This window comes from Vollenhovia emeryi, unplaced genomic scaffold, assembly GCF_000949405.1.
Source record: "Vollenhovia emeryi isolate VEMERY1.0 unplaced genomic scaffold, V.emery_V1.0 DF939246.1, whole genome shotgun sequence".
NCBI lineage: Eukaryota > Metazoa > Arthropoda > Insecta > Hymenoptera > Formicidae > Vollenhovia > Vollenhovia emeryi.
The window spans coordinates 1-19,364 of NW_011967120.1; the positions used below are offsets into that span (position 1 = coordinate 1).

Below are 19,364 nucleotides of genomic sequence, written 5' to 3' on the forward strand. Positions count from 1 at the left end.
GTGCCCCAGGTTTCTCTCTGATTTGTTACCTAGGGATTTTCGTTGGTGCCAACGCTATCCCCTCCCTTTTTATCGGACGCATGGTAGAAGTGGTGAAGTCACTAGAGTGGCTTTCTAACCTAATGTGCGTTTCGCGCGCGTGAATTCAGCCTTTTGTACAATCTGTCGAAAGATTAAACTTCTGTCTTTTCTTCAGTTTTTGTTTGCACCTCTCGGTGTTTGTCACTTACAACTATGTGGGACGACAACTCTGTGAGCCTTAAGGGTGGATTTTTGGATGAAAGTACGCAAGGCGGCAATACCGGGAAAAAACCGCAAAATAACGATAAGAGCATCGTTCCCGTATTGATAAAACATATCACCTCCACCACGGGAGACCTACAAGTCGCTGGCAGAACCGTGACTCAACTAACATTTGTCGGAATCGTACGTCGTATCGAACAGGACACGACAAAAATCTCATTCAGTATCGAGGATGATACGGGTATTTTATTTGGTGTAGTTTTGATCTTGAGGATAATGTACAATTTCAAAACGCAATATTGTTAAAAGTTTTTGACAGATTGATATTTTGTTGTTTTTAATCTATTTAGGTCTTTGTATACAATGAAAAAGATCGCTCATATGTCATATTATGTTTGTACATTAAAAGCATAATTTCTCTTATATGTAGAAAGCATTTTAATTATGCACGTATGTGCTTACAATACACATACGCGCCCGCGTTGTGTGTACACGTAACAAAATTTTATACAATTAGGTCTTAAAAACGTGCATATAACATAATTAATGTATTGTCGAAAGTTCTTAAGTTATTTTTGTTGTCAGCAAAAGATTTACTTAGATTTGGTTTCCTATGTGTGTCGAACAGGTACCGTTACAGCTATCATGTGGCTGGAAGCAGATAAGAATCTTGCAGAGAGTAACAGTTGCACAGAAGTCAATACGTATGTACGAGTTTATGGGTTGCTGCGTACGCAAAGTAACCAACGGCACGTATTGATCCTGCGTATGCATCCTCTGGAGGATTTGAACGATCTGACATGCCACTTTATGGAGGTCATGTATTTTATATTGAAGGCTAAGAAACCTGTTGAAGAATCCACTGCGTATACTGATAACTCGTTAGTGATGGATAGCACTATGAGTAGCGGCATGTCGTCTGAGCAAATGGCAGTTCTCAATGTTGTTCGATCGGCAAACGAGTCTGAATGCGGAATTGAGAAACGAGAGATCTTGGTACAAGTACCTAAACATATTGTATCTCGTGTAAATGAGATATTAGATTTTCTTCTCTGCGAAGGACACATTTACACAACCACTTCAGAGGATTTCTTCAAAGCTACCTAAGTCGTGTGTTATACCTTTACACAGTTGGATAAGAAAAATTTGTCCGAAGATTACAATCCATATTTATGTTATAATATAAGATTTCGGGCGGTCATGTTATATTTAATTTTTTTTCATTTATTGATGAATGTTTGCTATTAGAAATAGTAACTCGTTTTTTTCTTGGTATTAAGCTATAAATAATAAATTTATTTTGAACATCATGCATTCACGTTAAGCGTAAACTGTTTAATAAAGGATATTTTGTAAAGAATCTGGTTCTTCAAAGTTATATATTTCTAAAATATGATGACTGAAATATACAAATTCTATAATTGACGCAATCTTTATTGAATATCTATCCTTGGGTAACACAGTACTGAATTCTGAAACTTTTGATTCCTTAACTCTTTTAGGTCCGGTTTCACCAACGTCGCTTAACTTTAAGCTTAGTTTAATTCGTTTTTCGTCTCTTTCCATCTGTTACTCTAGAAAGAGATAAACGTGAGTTAAACTAAGATTAAAGTTAAGCAACGTTTGGTGAAACTTAAATCAAGCTTTTTATAAACAGAATCTCATATGTGATGAAAGTCGAGATCAAACGAGCGACTGTAAGTTGGATCATGCATATATGGAGCCACGCTTTGACATTTTTTTTCGTGAATTTTCAACCTTTAAGCCTGGGGCTCGATTCTTGAATTCGTTCGTATGATAAACGTATGCACAAATTCTGTTCTTACCCCAAGGAGAAATGAAAATCAAGATGATGTCATATTGACCAAATTTAAGTCATATTTTGGTCAATATGACATCAAACTGACGTCATCTTGACTTTTCATTTCTCCTTGGAACGGAAAAGTTATAAGTCGATTGGCTAGAAGCTACGCGAACAACCAATCGACTTGCAAGTTTTCTGTAAGAGCATAATTTTCGTATTCGTTTCTATTTCGAGTAAATTCAAGAATCGAGCCCCAGATGCACAATGAGCTCTTTGCGTCTAGAACATTCTTATTTTATAGCCAATAAATACGTTTAAAAAAATTCGTGCAAGTTGATAAATATATTGTACAAAAACTTATACATTGTACAATCGTGCATTGTCGATAAGTTTTTGAGCGTTTTAATTTACGTGCGCAAAATGGAATGTTTCTAAAAAGCTCGTTGTAGATCAGGGGCTCGATCGTAAATCTTTTCTCCAGTGTGAACTCGTGAAAAAGTAAAAAATTTTATTGACTAATATTGGATTCGTCAACGGCTGCGTTCGGCATTGCAAATCCGAGGCGTCGGAGTGCACTTTCTCCATTTCTATGTATCATCCTCCTTTCTCGCTCGCTCGAATGCAAACGAGCACTCCGACGTCTCGGATTTGCAACGTCGAACGCGGCTAATGAAATATTTCGCTTTTCACGAGTCCACGCTAGAGGAAAAGATTCACGATCGAGCCGCCAGACTTCACGGTCTCTGCGCACAGAGCACAGCAAAGTTTGCCGCGCGGCGGAAGTTGACGCGGTAGCCAATCGGAGTTGGACAAAGTTGAACTTTTTCTACGCGGCGGAAGACTTGATTGGTCATCGCGCCAACTTCCGCCCCGCGCGCGACAAGCCTCGTCGCGTTCTGTGCGCGACTCTGCCATCTTGCCTGATCTCACTACTCACGCTCGTTGTTTAAAACTTCGAACATCGTTTTTGACATACAGTATGGCTTTGTTGACTGACTTTTCCGCGAACTGGCCGGAAAATTAACGTCTGAATCGAGACATTGCAAAATTTAAGTTTCCTCCGCGGCCGGCGTTAAGTTCCCCAAGCTTCCTTTTTACGTGCACCTTACAATTCGCTACTATGAATAACGCGGACGATGTTATAACAAGTATATACGACACCTTATTGCACTTACGATATCCACACATTACTAACGTGGAGTCGAGAGACCTGGAGGCAACGATTCTCACTGGCGAAAATCGGGTTTCTCTATTGTCCTGGCTTCTGACGGAGAAGTCGCCGCCGTCGTCGATTGTCGCCAATTTAGGAAAGTTGAAGAACGATGCTTTGGAAGGTATCCTGTCAATTGTACAATTTGCTGTTGTTGACGCTGAATATCTATATATATATTCAACAACTAAACGGGAAATTATAGGCTTGTTGTCTGTTGCTGCACTGGTGAACTAGTGCAGTAAGCTAGAATGAGAAACAATATACTTGTCTTATCCCCTGCCTCGCCACACGTCGCTTAACTTTAATCTTAGTTTAATTCACATTTGTCTCTTTCTAGCATAACAGTTGGAAAGAGACAAAGAACGAATTAAGCCGAGCTCAAAGTTAAACAACGTTGGTGAAACCGGGCCTGACTCCAATTTATTGCAGCAGTTCACCGGTGCAGCAGTAGAAAGCGTGTCTGTTATTCCCAATTTTTATTCTGCAATGAACTTTTATATGTGCAACACAACAATTTATATTTGAAGTCATTAATGTTGAAAACTATGCATATACATATATTTGTCCTTTTAGATCAGTTATTTGAATATTACTCTCAGATTGGGATCTGCAAGAACAAGGATATGTTACTGGTATGTTCACAAAATACTTTCCAAGTAAACGTTGACATCTTATATTAGCGATATGAAATATTTTACGTTAGGGTAAATGTTCGTTGAAAGAGCAACTGCCAACTTTAAGATTATTGCTAGACTTCATGAGAAAGGTGTACGTGGAACCTGTCGCAAGTACAAATGAGACGGAAGAGATAGATATTATTAAGGTACGTTAGAATATGATAATGTTGCAAAAATGTATCGTTTTCGTAAATCGACGTATTTCAAATATATGTTGTACATATTCTTTTAGTTATGCATCGATGACGCTCACCAGGCTCCCTTTCTTCCTGTCGTTGAACCAAAAATGAGTTACGCAGAAGCTATTAAATATCTTGAAGAGACTGAGAAAAAGATGTTGGACAATGATTGTGGAGAAATTAGAACTAACTTACCTGAAGACTTGCACACAGAGGTGCAACGACATTATATTAATACAATTACAAACGAGATAATGCACAGATAACTAATATTTTTATACGATAATTAATGTAGACTGATGATAGACTGGTTAGTGAAGAGCAGGATGCGCTGTTCGACAAAACGAATGAAAAGTTTATCGAGGCGTTTCGCTCGATTTCGTCTTGGCCGGTGAGAGCCAGGAGTTTGGACAAAAATATCTCCGATTCCATTTGTACGAACATGAAAAGTATATGCTCCAACTTTGCCTCTTTGAAAAAGGTAAGATTCTTCTCTATCAGTTTACTGCTAAATTCTCACGAATGTCAAAGTGGCTCTTTAATCTTACTCGTAGGTGCTGCGAGCAAAAGAAGAGATATCTAACGTGAAATTAGCAAAGGGACTACCAGAGACCGCCGCACCTTTAAACGCAATTATAGAAGATATAATAGTTTGCAACGAGCAACTCGAGAACCTAAACGGTGACTGAATGATCTTGTATTTATCTCGTGTATGCAGCCATGACTTAATATAATTTATGACGTTAAATACTTATGTAATATAAAAAAACAATTATCTATTTAAATAATCCATTAATGCATCATAGATTATCAATGCAGAGGAAGATACTTTCGCAAGACTGAAATAAAGAAATCAATATAGGACGTTAACTTTATTTTTTGTCAATACATCTCTGGAGATTGATGCTTTACGATCTAGGTCGCTCCTTCTTCTCTTTGTAAAGAGCAAGCAGAGAAACGTTCGCGACCTTCACCACCTTGAACCGTACTCCAGGAATGTCACCGACAGCATGGCCTTTACGACCGAAGCCCGCCACTAGAACTTCGTCGTTCTCCTCGATGTTGTTGAGACAACCGTCCCTCGGTACGAAGGCTGTAATCTTCTTTCCATTCTTAATCAGCTGTACCCTGACGCATTTACGAATGGCAGAGTTGGGTTGTTTGGCCTCGACTCCTCTGTTGAATGGGACACCGATAATTTAGCATTAAGCGACAAACCACAGGCAAATGTGAATTATCACACGGGTGTTATTACTTACACTTTTTCCAAGACGATGCCTTTAGCGTGAGAGGCGCCACCAAAAGGGTTAGCCTTCCATCTAGTTCCCAAGTGTGCCTTTTTGTAGTCTTTATCGTTCCATCGCTGCTCGCGTCTGTGATTCACGTGCTTACGCGCGGTGCGAAGACCTCTGGGTTTACCTACAAACGTAAAGGAAGTGAATAATTAGGTTATGTCTCGTGTCGTATTTTCTCGGACACACAAATAAAATTTTTAATACAGAGAAACACTAGAAATATCCAGGTCTTTGGTTATAAAATATGATTGTTGAGATAATATCAAATACTATACTGGTATGGTCTGAAAATTATTGCTACAAGTTATTCTCGGCACCTCGAAACCACGCTACACGATCACGTCGAGGGGCAAAGTATGACTTGTACACTAGTGAGTGCGCGTAGCGTACGAAACATTGAACGAAATAAATCGGCGGAGTTTCCGTCGAAAGATTTACGCTTTTTACAAACGCTATTTTTTTAATTACGACAATATTAGGCAAACTTGCAACGTACCCATCGTGCTGCACGCGATTCACAACCGGAAAGAATCTAGTGTCCATGCGCAGGAATGCACATTGAAATGGTAGATTCAGGCGTGTCGAAACTGCTAGGAAATTTTGTAGAATCTACTATCCAGTCCGCGAGATTCCAATTGGTGCATTTAATATGCGTTTCCACTGAGCGCGTCACGCGTCGCTATTGGTGCATCATGACACAGTCTCAAACACCAATGGCTGCTTTTCTTTTAGAAAACGCAGTTGATATTTTTTTTACACAAACCGACACATGTCGTTTTCCATTTAGAATTCCATTTAATTGAAAACTCAATCAATACTTTTCGACTTTGCTCGGGGGAAGAGTCGAAGTATGTTCTTTACAGAAGAACGCACCAGGGGAGCGATCACGTGCACCGATCGAATTCGAATTCGAGAAGGAATATGCCATCCGATACCACTCTTCGTACATGATCAATCTATGGTCTGAGGGAAACTATCCTATAATAAATAAGCATGAACCATGAAACCTGTAGAGTAGAGACGTATGAGAAGTCGACCGATCGAATTCGATCGTGCACGCGATCGCTCCCCAGAATTGGATTTACGTGCACGATCGAATTCGATCAGTCGACTTCTCGTACGTTTCTACTCTACAGTTTTCATGGTTCATGCTTATTTATTATAGGATAGTTTCCCTCAGACCATAGATTGATCATGTACGAAGAGTGGTATCGGATGGCATATTCCTTCTCGAATTCGAATTCGATCGGTGCACGTGATCGCTCCCCTGCTCCGAGTATTTCGATAGAATCATTTTTTAACAGAACCTTTTCTTAAAATCTTGTTCTTTAAATCGTTAGCACGCATGTTTAAAAGATATGTGTTTGGGATATTATAATTATTGTTTTTACACTAATATAAATTATTAAACAAAAAATGACTAAAAAACAAAAATAAATTCTTAATGTTATTGTTACAAATTATTTATTGTAATTTATTGTAAGCCGGTATTAACGCACTTATTATACAAGTGTAGAAACCAATCGTAATAACGAATCACTGCGAGCTTATGAAGCTGATGTTCCTACCGAACGCGATTAATGTAGAGAGCGCTGTCAGCGCTAATCCCAGAAGTACCCCGTACGCATGTGCAGTGGATTGGTTTACGCACCGACCGTCACCGATACTAGCGTACTCTAGGATAATTCTTTTCTTTTCGGTTGGCTTAAGGCTAGTTCAAACAATGTTACCCTAGTCACATGCATATCGAGGTATTGACCAATCATACGTCCGATATGGAAGACGCCATATTGCTGTTTTTCATAAAGTGCAACGTCATTATATATGCAAATAAACCTTTAGACACTTTTTCTTTTTCTTTTTTGTGATCGTTACGTGCAACCAGAGCTCTCAATTATTTTCTTACCCATGGTACCATCACTGAAGATCAAATTTCCCTAATAAGTGACCAATAGCATTGCATATATACCCATTAATAACATTCCAATCTTCGTATTTTAGATATCGCATGAGCGAGAGTAACAAAATTTCTATGTGCAAGATAGTTTTTCTGTCCTTCATCTTCGATATCGACATAAGAACTGAGACTAAAGAGTTGTTCAGATACAAAGTATTCCGTTGATGGAGCATCAACTTCTCGCCGATACGTGAACTTCCATGCTCGTCAACGAATCGAGACCAACGAAGTAATTAGAAGCCAGGCAAGTAGTAAAAGCTGCCTTTCTGTTTTCGGGGCCAGAGTTCTCGGCGGACCAATGGTTTCCTTAAAGTTACTATTTTCAAGAGGCCGAAAATGCGTGTCCGCGCACGGGCCCATTTTTTTCGAACAATTCGCTAGTTTCAACGGTTTCAACGTACGGTCGCGAAAATTACTGATACGCAAAATATTTTCTCGGTTAGACGCACAGACGTTCGATAGGATATCGTTGCGTAGGTCGTGGACGGTTACCCGTCGAACTCGCAGTGTTTTTCGTGATCGATAAAAATTGTACGTTATTGTCAATATGTCGCTGTTTGACAGGTCATACAGGATAATTCAGGAGACGTCAAGCTACAAGTGCAGGTTTGATTGGCGGTAGCGTTCGCCCGCTAATTTGTCACTTGTCACTTCGAACGTGAATAATGGAAGCTGAGGTTATCTGTATCTCGTCCGATGACGAGTCTGATTCACAAAAGGTTTGATAAAACTCTGCTAAAATTTATGTGTACTGCAGTCCGTTTAAAATCAGTTTTTAGGAGAGTGACAGTTTGCTTAGTTTACAAGAAAAAAAAGAATGAGGAATTATTTTACGATAATTACATTATTTTTTTACGAATATTCAAATATTGATTTAGAAATTTATTGCCGCAGGAAAACAAGACAGACAAGCCTCAGACCAATTCTACGGAGACTGGTACTGGACCTGTCGCTTCTGGAAAAGTGGAAACTTTGTTAGGCGACAATGGAAAGGTTGGAGAGAATCATATTTTAAAACGTAGATTGTCTACTGATAAGGAAGACACAACTATGAATAATATGGAAAAAAGGAGAAAATTAAATTCTGATCAGGTTAAGATAAATATCGTTAAATGTGATCTTAATGTACAACCAAACGAACATAAAAAAGAAGAGGTTCAAAGCATGCGATTGGTCGTCAAGGAGAAGAGAACAATATCGTACATTTCACACGATGTCTTTCCTCTGTTTATAAGCTTGTGTTTGCAAAAGTGTCCGGAGAACGAGAAGACAAATATGTGTAAGATTGTTGACAAGTTAAAAAGACGTTACGAAACTCTGGATCCAACTTATGCTGGATCAGAAACTTTTACTAGGTTATTAAATAAAAATCGCCAAGCTATTATAGATAGCAACAATAAAACAATATTTAGGCATATACAGGAAGTGATGCAAGAAATGAAAACGAAGACTAGGAGGAAATGTCAGACGTTACAGAATAATGAAATCTATGATGCAATTCCTTCTACTTCCTATGCCACAAACAACCTAGTTAATAATAAAGTAAAATTGGATAACGATGACAATGACGACGACGATGGTGATAAAAAGAAGATGGAGGAGAATAAGAACGAAAATGAGGATGTGACTGAGGATGAAGGTGAAGATTATGTTAACGAAGAGAGCCCTGAGAAAAAGATTAGAAAAAAGATTAAACACATTTTGAAGACTATGAAACAATGTGATGCAAGGATAAAAGAATTGGAAGAAGCAGAAGTTGATTTTGATGACGAGAATGATAGTAATTATATAAAAGTCGATAGATTTAAGCTGAAAATGGTGCAATGCTATAATAAACTTTGTCAGTTAAGAAAAGAAAATCCTGACGCGGGACGTGCATATTTGCGCCCTAAGAATTTCAGCGTCACTAGGATTGGTGTTGTGGATCAAGCAATATCAAATTTAATTAATTGTAAAATTTACCAGCGAAATAAAAGTCAAATGAGAAGGACAGAAGTTAGTAAACTGACAGAAGATGTAATATTCCCTGATTATAGAGACATCGCTGAATGTATTGAGAAGTGTCATGCGAGAAAAAATTTGAATATCGATGAGGATGACCGGCGAACGTTGGGTAAGATGCGTATTATAATTTTACGTTTATTTATTGGCGCGATGTATTTTGCTGTATATTTATTTATATTTATGTCATATTGCAGCAGAGGATGCTTTCAAAGATATTGGAAAACACTTACAACGTGCAAGGCAGAACGATTACTGGGACACCTTTTCTTTATATCTTGAAAATAAAGAAGATCCAGCTGTAAAAGATAAAGAATTAGCGAGAAAACTAGCCGAGAACCGTATTGAGGGTGATAAAAAATTAGCTGCGGTATTCGAGAAATATGTTAAGAAAGAAATGGAATTAAAAAAACAAAATAATGGAGCTTTGGTGGACGAGGAAGAAGAAGAGGACGAGGATGAGGAGGAGGAGGAGGAGGAGGAAGAAAAAGAAACTATAAATGACGATAAAACCGATGAGACCTTATCTATGACAAGCGAGAAGGATAGTAATGATGAAAAAGACATAGATAAAACAGTTAAAGAAAATAAATTACCTATAGACAAGAATAAACCTAATATAAATGTGGTAAATGCTTATTGTATTGTGGACGAAGCCGTTTCTAATAAAACTACAGCAGATATCTTACAAGAGAAACGGTTAAACGAAACAGTTAAAGTAAATGTTTTAAAAAAGGGTGATATAGCAATATCAAAGAATGAGAATAAAACAATTAACGAGAAGATAACACACAAGCCATGTAGCAGCATTACTATTCCAAAGAACGTTACGAACACTGTAACGCCAGAGAACTCGCCAGCGGATTCTACAACAAACTGCGCAAGTAAATATATTAATAAGTTTGGAGACATGAAATTAAATAAAAACAGAGGAGTCATATATATATATATATATATATATTTTTTTTTTATATGTATGTTTTAGAGAATTTAGCAAAAGTGGAAGTATTCAAAGTGATAACGGACCCTGCAACAAAGAAGATAACAAATGATGTAGCAAGTACAATAACCGGAAGTACGACAAAATCGATAACAGGAGATGCAGCAGAACTGATAATAGGGGATGCAACAGAGTCGATAGCAGAGGGTGCAACGGAAGTGGTAACAGAAGATGTAACGGTGACAACAAATGTGGAAAACACAGCAGAGATAATAGATGAGACAGAGGTAGTAACAGAGGATGGGATAGATGGAGCAAATATGCCAAACGATGAGCAACCTGGAGAGGAAAAGAAGCCTGTATTGCGATTACGTTCATTCGCTAAACCTCCCACGACTTGGGAGGACAGTCAGCACAAAATAAATAAGACCAGCCAAGATTTGCCAAAAAAAGTGAACCTGGTTAAAGAAATAGTTGATTTGACCAATGAGGGAACGTCCAAGTCATCGTCTGTTATTACTAAGTGTGCTTTTCAAGTCGGAAACAAAGTAGTTCCCATAGTGAAACATCAACTGGTTATACCAGCATCAAGAAGTATAATCAGTGTCAAAAATATTACGAACAATTACTTGAAGGTGAATCCGCGAACGGGAGAAATTATTGCACCCATCCGTGCACCTACGATTATCCGACTGCCACCCATCAAACAAAATGCCAATCAACAAAGTCAACCGCAGAACGTAAATACCATTGCTGTAAGACACCAAGTACCCTTGAAAGGAAACGAGACGATAGTTCGAATTATACCTAAGAAGTCGGTTATAATATCTAAGAAACCAATAGTGCAACCCGTCTCGAAGCAAACGGATGCGAGTTCTTCAACAACAAAGTCTAAATGACTCAAATATATAGCAAGGGCTACTCTTTTGGATCATTGTTATACAAAGCAGTAACACTGACTTGATAAGGTGATCAATCTTTATGTTGTATAATCAATGTTTATACATAACATTTCTAGTTAAGCCAAATATATAGTTACATTAATATAATTAATATAATTAATATAATTCTTAATAAATATTTTCTAGAAAATATTAATTTTTAACGAATATTGAACAATGCCTTATGACGAGTAATGGTCCCTTTTAACTGTTCATATACTCATTTAATAATTATTCGCTTCCGGTTGGAGACACTTCAATATCAATTTAGCGAGGTGATGGTTCGAATCCAGAAGTTTCTCTACTATGTCGAAATGATCGATGTCTTGAAGTAAACAGTATTCCACGTTATCCACAATGGGAATAATTTTCTAAAACAATACAACAGTCTTAGTTCGATACGGATTTACACAATAACGTTCAATACATAATAGATATGTTTTTTATTGCTGCACTAGGGTTCTTTTATTTTATAATGTGTACCCCGGTTCACGTATTGTTTATACTGTAATGTGTACACGGTTTGACGTATAGTTTACACTGTAAAAGCTCTCACCTGTAAAAAATTAATTTAATATTTAATTAAGTACCTGGGCGTATTTGCGCGATTCATCTACAAACGCTGGAGAATCGCAATCACCTACGATTACGGTAACTTTCAAGCCACTGATACGACGGCCTTTTGCTTCTTTGAGAGTAGAAATACTAAATGCCTTAATTTCTTCGCTGAAAACAATTTATATTTATTGTAAGTTGCATATACATATTCCATTGAGAGAAGAGAGGAAAAAAGTATACTCAGTCAGTTTAAGGGCTTCTCCGAAACTGATATCAACTAAAGGTTCTAAGCAGTAAATGCCAGCTATCAGTATGATTTCCTTTAATAATGCAAAATATCCTTGCTGTTTCATGTCATCGATCCAATCATCATCGTGCAATAGACACGCAGCCAAATGCGCTCCGGCGCTATGTCCAGCGATGCACACGTACCTATGTACATTATGTGTTTATATGTAAAAATTTTTTAATTTCCTAGTATACGAGTAAAAAAATAAAGATATTAAGGAACATACTTGGAGCCTGAATCAGCCGCATATTTTAATATCTGCGCGACCGCTGATTTTATCTCCGCTACTATATCTCCAATTCGGACTGCAGTACAAGAAAACAATTCTTTATACCAATGTTATAATAAGATAATCTGAGTTTCTAATATAATGATAAATTGTAAAATTTCTCAGTGTTTTTACAAATGTTTACCAGGTAAAAAACTTTTCGTACATGAACATGAATAAATATATAAAATCATATAAAAATATACATCAAATATGTCTGTACATATTTTTATATTGTATATTTCTATACAATTCTACACAGTTGTATATAATTTTATAAATTTATACATGTGCCTTTATATGAAAAATTTTTCTTATAAAGGCACAAGTATAAATTTTGTAAAATTATATACAACTGTATAGAATTGTATAGAATTATATAGAAATATATGTACAATGTAAAAATATGTATGGACATATTTCATGTACAATACAATTTTATAATTATAAATTTCGTAACTTACAATAATTAACACTATGCGTGCTCGTGCATAAAAAATTGTTTACCGGGCACTTTCTTTTATGTACCTGTTAACACCCTTAAGTAATTTTATAAAGTTTCAAATTGTAACAACACAAACTAATAAATAATTAAGAACAAAGAAGACAGCGGTATAATTCGATAGGATTTTGCGCTATCTCACCATTCGGACACAAATCGTATCCAACTGTTATTACTTTGATTTTGTTTTTAACAAACAAGGGTACCGAGAACCCAGCGAGATCCTTGCTGAATTCCTGCCAGTATCCTCCGTGGATAAACACAAATATCGGTGCATCTGAAATACATTACGTTATAGGTGAGAAAAAATACCATCGCTAAGAAATAATGCAATCTAACAGCTAGCAGCTCGTTAAAAAGAACTAGAGATTTGGAAGATGGAATATGGAGTGAAAATATTAATGTATAATATTTCAAAAATAGTTTCCTTAATATTCATATACTATATTTCAAAGTTAAACAAGTTGTACAATCAAATTGCTTTTTGGTAATTATTTAGTATAACAGACCACCCTCCAATCTCGATGACCTTGACATATGTATGTTGTCAAGGTCCTGAAGCTGAGTGACCTTCAAGAAGTTTTAGCCGTCGGCCGGCGTTTGTAAAACATATTATATGTTAAAGTTATCGAGAGTGGTCCGTTAATTACCTGCTTTTTTATATTTATACATGCATCTAGTTTGCTTATCGAAGAACTAAGCAATTCAGGTCAGACTAGATGATGTATAGATATAGTTTGCCAGTAAAAGCTTTCCGACCTTGGAAGCAAATTCCACCTCATTTATTGAAAACACGGACAAACCTCTAAATAAAATTAATCGAGTACTTTCAAGCACGAATTTTATAAATTTATCGACTAAATGTCTAGATAAAATACATCGATTTTCAAGCATAAATTTTATAAGTGTATAGATTAATTGCTTAAATTGTGAGTTTATATCTCCTCTATGTCTTGCTTATCTTGAGAGAGACGCGATTATGAAAACGCAGAGATATAGAATAAATGGAAGAAAAAGTCAGTACACTGAAAAACATTTCTGGTTGAATATGGACGAATCAGATAATTCCTTTAGGATTTACCAGAATTCCTGTAATCTTACAGAAATTCTGGTAAATCCTAAAGGAATTATCTGATTCGTCCATATTCAACCAGAAATTTTTTTTTCAGTGTACTGACTTTTTCTTCCATTTATTCTATATCTCTGCGTTTTCATAATCGCGTCTCTCTCAAGATAAGCAAGACATAGAGGAGAGATAAACTCACAATTTGAACTGAACACTGAAAAACATTTCTGGTTGAATATGGACGAATCAGATAATTCCTTTAGGATTTACCAGAATTCCTGTAAACCTACAGAAATTCTGGTAAATCCTAAAGGAATTATCTGATTCGTCGATATTCAACCAGAAATTTTTTTCAGTGTAGAAATAATTTTTAGCTGAAAATTCAGATATCGTTGGCGAAGTTTGATACCTGTGGGAAAATTATCTTCTAGCAATCAAGTCGTCATTACATCTGTATAACATACCTTCCGGTAAATCGGTGCCGTATATGTCGTACTTTGCACGCTCCGTAGGGCCGTATGGTACATTGAGCTCGCACTCAACAGTTTTTCGAGTCTTTTCCGTAACTGCGACAACAAAGACCTTAAGCGAACACACTTGACACGCCTTTCTCACGGCGCGTAGCAGTCGTAAGATGGGAAAAATTTTAACGAGGCTCGCGAAGATTTATCGCAACTGTGCGATTCCCGTCGAGAAAGATTTAAGAAACTCCTCTTACCTTCCTCGCAGAATTTAAAGAATCGCTCGAGCAGTTCCTCAGATTTGTATCGTTTGCTCCATTCGCTCGGAGTGTACAGTCGTTCATGCTCCTTTTGAAAATAAATTAAAACATCAAGCCACGTTTAATTTTAAAAAGCGTGATCATGATCTCGCGAGAGGTTGCGCAAGATTACGTACGGACATAGCCATCGTTGATCAGCCAGTTGACTCTTGAAGAGACGATAAGTTGTTACTCGCGGCAATGCTCGTTAGAAACTGCCGCTGTTTTTAGAACACGATACACGATACGTGGCACTTTCCTGGCTTTGCCTGTCGATGTGTGTACTGGAATGTAACTTTAAGTATGTTGTTTTATCGCGAAGGTGTATGAAAATTATTCACATGAAAATATAGCGATTCTTCATTATCGCGATGATTATAAGTTGTTTTGTTTACGAATCTTACGTAATTCTACATTTCTTGATCATTTTTTAATCTAAATCACTGCAAAAACACTTTTTTTACAAGATAAATGGGTTTATCCACTACCTTATTATGCAAAGAAGTGTATAAATGGTAGATCACTCGAGGTCGTTGATTATTTATCATGTAGATTGCGCCGCTATATCAAGACAGACTTTAATGTATGCTACAGTTAGCTCTGCTATATCCAAGGAAATGAATAAAGTCATCGGGAAAAGGCGTCGAAATTCTCGGAAAATGTTTGAATTCTCTACCGAAAATAATTCTATAAAATTCTACAAAACAACTGCCAGAATCTAATAAATTCTACGTAAATTTAAAAAGTGTTATAAAAATCAACCTAAAAATGCTAGAATTGAAACACTTGTTAATTTTTTGTAATATTCTACAAGTAAGCAGATGTTTTAATTCTTTAAGATCTTGTTGTTTCTCAAATTTTTAAAACTAGTATAGTTTTGTACTAATTTTTACAAAATTGTACATTTTTATGAAATATTACTTGCAATAATTTCTTGATTTGAGAACATTGTAATTTGTGGTACTATTTCAAAGGTATTTTTACAAAAAATCAATGTTTCAACGAAGATACAACATTTTCTACAAATTTCTATTTGAAGTCAATTTTTGTAGTTATTTATAGAAATTTTTTCCGCTAGGGTTTGTAGGGAAAAAACGACTTCAACCCTTTATTCCACATTTACTTCACTTTTTTCCATAATTACATGTTTCTTTTCAACTTGATATAAGCGTGGTAAAGAATGAAATTTATTTATTTTGTCACAATACGTATACATATAACTTATAATCAGTATTAATAATAAATCATGTATGACTTATTGTCACTTTACCTATTACATTTGATATTTCACGTCCCTCTTTCGATATATACTTATCGTGAGAAACAAAACGTTTGATGCGTTGTACTATATATTTTCTATGAGGTACCAATTGAATAAAATAAATAACGAAGTTCTGGTCATGTATACGAATAAAAATAATTGTATTAATATTTTTATTCTAAAACTTATGTTTCAAATCTTGCTCTAAAATGTATATTTTAAAACACGTTTAAAATATGCTAAAAACAAACGTATGTTTAGAACAGTGCATAAATGTTTAAAATAGATGAATATTTGCTGTTATTGCAATAGCAATTAAAGATACATAAGTATGTATGTATGTACATATATATTTACATATATTTTTTGTACATATATTACATTACATATGTACATGTATATATACATACATACATACATGTATACGCACACATATTATAATTATTCGTTTATCAGTTGGCCACGCGAAGATGCATACGCATCTCATTGTGTGAAGGTAACGAGAGAAGACTACAGAAGAGACCACGAGGTTGCGAAGGTGGAAAACCAGAAAAACCGGCCCTCTCTTCTTTCTTTCTCTCTTAATCATTCTCTCCGTCCGATCATGTCGCTCGCTCTAGCTGTTTGCGAGAAAGAGAGAGAAGGGAAAGGAGAAGTTACAGGTACCCGCACCAGCTGATGTATCGAGAATCGTGCCTCGTCGACGCCTACCCGCAGGCCACAGGTAAGAGAAACCCGTCGCAGTCAAAAATTCTCGAGCTGATTCATAGAAATGCCCGAGCGATCGGCCAGCCAGTCAGCGTCGCAGCGGTTTGCGTCGTGTTGCCGAAATTCCATTTCGAAAACTGACGATCTCAAATAAAGTCCATTCATTTGGGAATTTAAAGGAATCTGAAGTAGAAGAAAGTACCGTGTTCCACGAGAATGTAAATCTCTAGAGAATGGATTATAAGGAAGTAGATTTTAACGAGTAGAAACAACCCTGCCGGAAATAATTCTACAAAATTCTACAAAAAAATATATACTGCTAAAATCTAAGAAATTCTACGTAAATTAAAACAGTGTTACAAAAATCAACATGAAAATGCTAGAATTGGGACACTTTTATTAATTTTTATAATATTCTACATGTAAGCAGATGTTTTAATTTTTTAAGATTTTGTTGTTTCTCAAATTTTTAAAACTTTGTACTAATTTTTACAAAATTGTACATTTTCATGAAATACTACTTGCAATAATTTAGTGATTAGAGAGCATTGTAAATTGTGGTACTGATTCATAGATATTTTTACAAAGAAATAAATGTTCGAAGATATAAAAATTTCTACAATTTTCTGTTTTAAAAGTTAATTTTTTGTAGTTATTTATAGAAATTTTTTCCGCTAGGAAATTCCCATCTTTAAAAGACAAAATTATATAAATGTTACAGATATATATATATCTGTATACATAAATAACATGGCATGATACAAGTAAAAAAACAAGAAACAAAACTTGAGAGTGAGATACGCCTTATATGTTAAAATGTTTTCTCTTGCAAATGGGTAAAAATGAATATTGTATTATTCATATAACATTACAAAATATACATGTCACGAAAGAAAAAACATTGGTAAAATTATTTTATTATATTATCATAACGCATAGAAATGTAGAATGACGTAGTTAACAAGAATTCAGCTTCACTTTACTACCGCAACTTCTTTTTCAAGACAAACCAACTCTCCTTGACATGTGAAATACCAAGAAGGTCACTGACCTCGAATTTTAAAAGGGACTGGTGGCCATGGTTGTCGTATCATAAACGTTGATTAGATTAAAACTGTACAGTCACAAACTAGACAGTTTCCTCTTCGGATTTTAATCACAGGAAATGGAACTAAAGCTAAAATGAAAGAAAAGAGATAAAATTAAATATTATAAGCTTAAAACCTAAAATTAGTTTCCATCAAATGCCAACGTTACTCTAATCTTTTCGCGAGAAGAAAAGCGCCATTGTCCACTAGAGCTTTTCGCTTCTAAGTTAATCAAAAGTTAAAAGGTATAACTATATAGCATTACATAAATTAATATTTTTAACATTTTAAATTAAAATGTTTGTTCAAAAATATTTCTAGGTTTACAAGAAATTTTCAAAATTTTAGTACTTCAATGACAATGTAATGATTCTTCGAGACGAAAAAACTGAGTAACAAATATTCACAATAAAACAAAATGTTAAATGGTTAAAGCTATTTTGATAAATAAATATACATGCATAATTTGAAGAATATTAAATTTCAACTCGTACAAAAAAGATTTTAGGATCTGTTAGAAAAATATATTGGTATTAAATGCCTTTTTCCTACATCTCGCATGTAACTTTCTATTCGTCTATTTTTGAATCACGAAATGACGTTCAAACTATTCAAAGATCAGAAGCGCGCTCTCTGATTAACACAAAGGTATAGACACGAAGGCGTGTTACACGTCGAAGTAGCCGCCGGATTCTTGTCATTCCTGATGGCCCTTCTCGGCTTACGCACGCCTTACCATCGGCCCTCGCATACAACGAGGAATCAACGGTGATGGGTTAATTCGTTTGACCCATCAAGTACAAGCAATTAATGCTGGGTGCGACGCTGAATAAGGTATTCTTTTACACGCGTTGCGTTCGCGATAACGACGGAAAGATGCGTGACCATGACTCTAAATAATGAGACAAGAGCAGATGCGATAGGACCTTCCGTAACCTGACCTTATTTCTAACATAAAGGTAGTAATAGGAAGACGTATGAGTAAACAGATAGAATAATGACTTCTACAAGTATAATATATATAAAAAATAGTAATATTGTTATAGCAATTGCTCCGCTAATGCCCATTTTTTACCTACAACCTTACAATACCTACAGACTTTAATATCGATGTAATTTATTTTTGTTTATCTTTTTCAATCAATCGACTAATGACAATGTATGGCTAAATGGAGTGACTACTGAGAATACTTATTTCTTGACAAATGTGATTCGGTTAATAGCTATTAGTTAATAGTTTTCGTAAGTATGAATTAAGACATTTTATAGCAATACATAATGTATTCACACAGTTTTTCCAATTAAAGAGTACACGAAAGTAGCATAGACGAATAAAAATCTTGCTACGAATCTGAATCGAAACATCTTTAAAAAGCATAATATTTATTTTAATGACGAAAATAGATAATAGGAAAAGTATTCAGATCTTTTTATGAAAAATTAACCAGTCGCGTTTCGTAGTAAAAATTAATTCCTGCTGAGTGAGTTCTTCAAAATAAAATCAAATAAAATTCGAGTCGAAAAAGTAAAAAAAATTCTTGCGATCCTGCCAGGATTCGAACCTGGAATCTTCTGATCCGTAGTCAGACGCGTTATCCGTTGCGCCACAGGACC

General features: G+C 35.7%; 5 protein-coding genes and 1 non-coding gene across 8 annotated transcripts; 3 read left to right on the forward strand and 3 right to left on the reverse strand.

Moving 5' to 3' along the window:
- The first annotated feature begins 65 nt into the window (after positions 1-65).
- LOC105559975 (replication protein A 32 kDa subunit) lies at positions 66-1,668 on the forward strand. The gene is made up of 2 exons (XM_012008670.1): positions 66-484; positions 872-1,668. The coding sequence occupies exons 1-2, from the start codon at positions 235-237 to the stop codon at positions 1,348-1,350; spliced, it is 729 nt and encodes a 242-aa protein (XP_011864060.1). The 5' UTR covers positions 66-234; the 3' UTR covers positions 1,351-1,668.
- Positions 1,669-2,953: 1,285 nt separating this feature from the next.
- On the forward strand, positions 2,954-4,980 carry LOC105559977. Its single transcript, XM_012008672.1, has 6 exons — positions 2,954-3,381; positions 3,834-3,892; positions 3,964-4,083; positions 4,170-4,331; positions 4,412-4,597; positions 4,671-4,980. The coding sequence occupies exons 1-6, from the start codon at positions 3,168-3,170 to the stop codon at positions 4,803-4,805; spliced, it is 876 nt and encodes a 291-aa protein (XP_011864062.1). The 5' UTR covers positions 2,954-3,167; the 3' UTR covers positions 4,806-4,980.
- Positions 4,972-6,008, reverse strand: LOC105559976 (40S ribosomal protein S23). The gene is made up of 3 exons (XM_012008671.1): positions 5,908-6,008; positions 5,376-5,535; positions 4,972-5,292 (listed from the first exon to the last, which is right to left on the reverse strand). The coding sequence occupies exons 1-3, from the start codon at positions 5,909-5,911 to the stop codon at positions 5,025-5,027; spliced, it is 432 nt and encodes a 143-aa protein (XP_011864061.1). The 5' UTR covers positions 5,912-6,008; the 3' UTR covers positions 4,972-5,024.
- A 1,285-nt stretch (positions 6,009-7,293) lies between these two features.
- LOC105559978 (glutamic acid-rich protein-like) lies at positions 7,294-11,227 on the forward strand. Of its 3 annotated transcripts, none has more exons than XM_012008674.1 (5): positions 7,294-7,612; positions 7,933-8,087; positions 8,263-9,481; positions 9,567-10,253; positions 10,355-11,227. In XM_012008674.1, the coding sequence occupies exons 2-5, from the start codon at positions 8,034-8,036 to the stop codon at positions 11,206-11,208; spliced, it is 2,814 nt and encodes a 937-aa protein (XP_011864064.1). In that variant the 5' UTR covers positions 7,294-7,612; positions 7,933-8,033; the 3' UTR covers positions 11,209-11,227. The 3 variants fall into 3 exon arrangements, with proteins under 3 accessions (XP_011864064.1, XP_011864065.1, XP_011864063.1); XM_012008675.1 differs by lacking the exon at positions 7,294-7,612 and adding an exon at positions 7,622-7,841; XM_012008673.1 differs by lacking the exon at positions 7,294-7,612 and having other exon boundaries at positions 7,622-8,087.
- Positions 11,228-11,269: 42 nt separating this feature from the next.
- Positions 11,270-15,003, reverse strand: LOC105559980 (kynurenine formamidase). Its single transcript, XM_012008676.1, has 8 exons — positions 14,831-15,003; positions 14,652-14,742; positions 14,398-14,499; positions 13,010-13,144; positions 12,324-12,402; positions 12,049-12,240; positions 11,841-11,976; positions 11,270-11,621 (listed from the first exon to the last, which is right to left on the reverse strand). Exons 1-8 carry the CDS (start codon positions 14,840-14,842, stop codon positions 11,475-11,477), a joined length of 894 nt encoding a protein of 297 aa, XP_011864066.1. The 5' UTR covers positions 14,843-15,003; the 3' UTR covers positions 11,270-11,474.
- Positions 15,004-19,291: 4,288 nt separating this feature from the next.
- Positions 19,292-19,364, reverse strand: Trnar-acg. Its single transcript has one exon. It is a non-coding gene; the product is annotated as a tRNA-Arg (tRNA).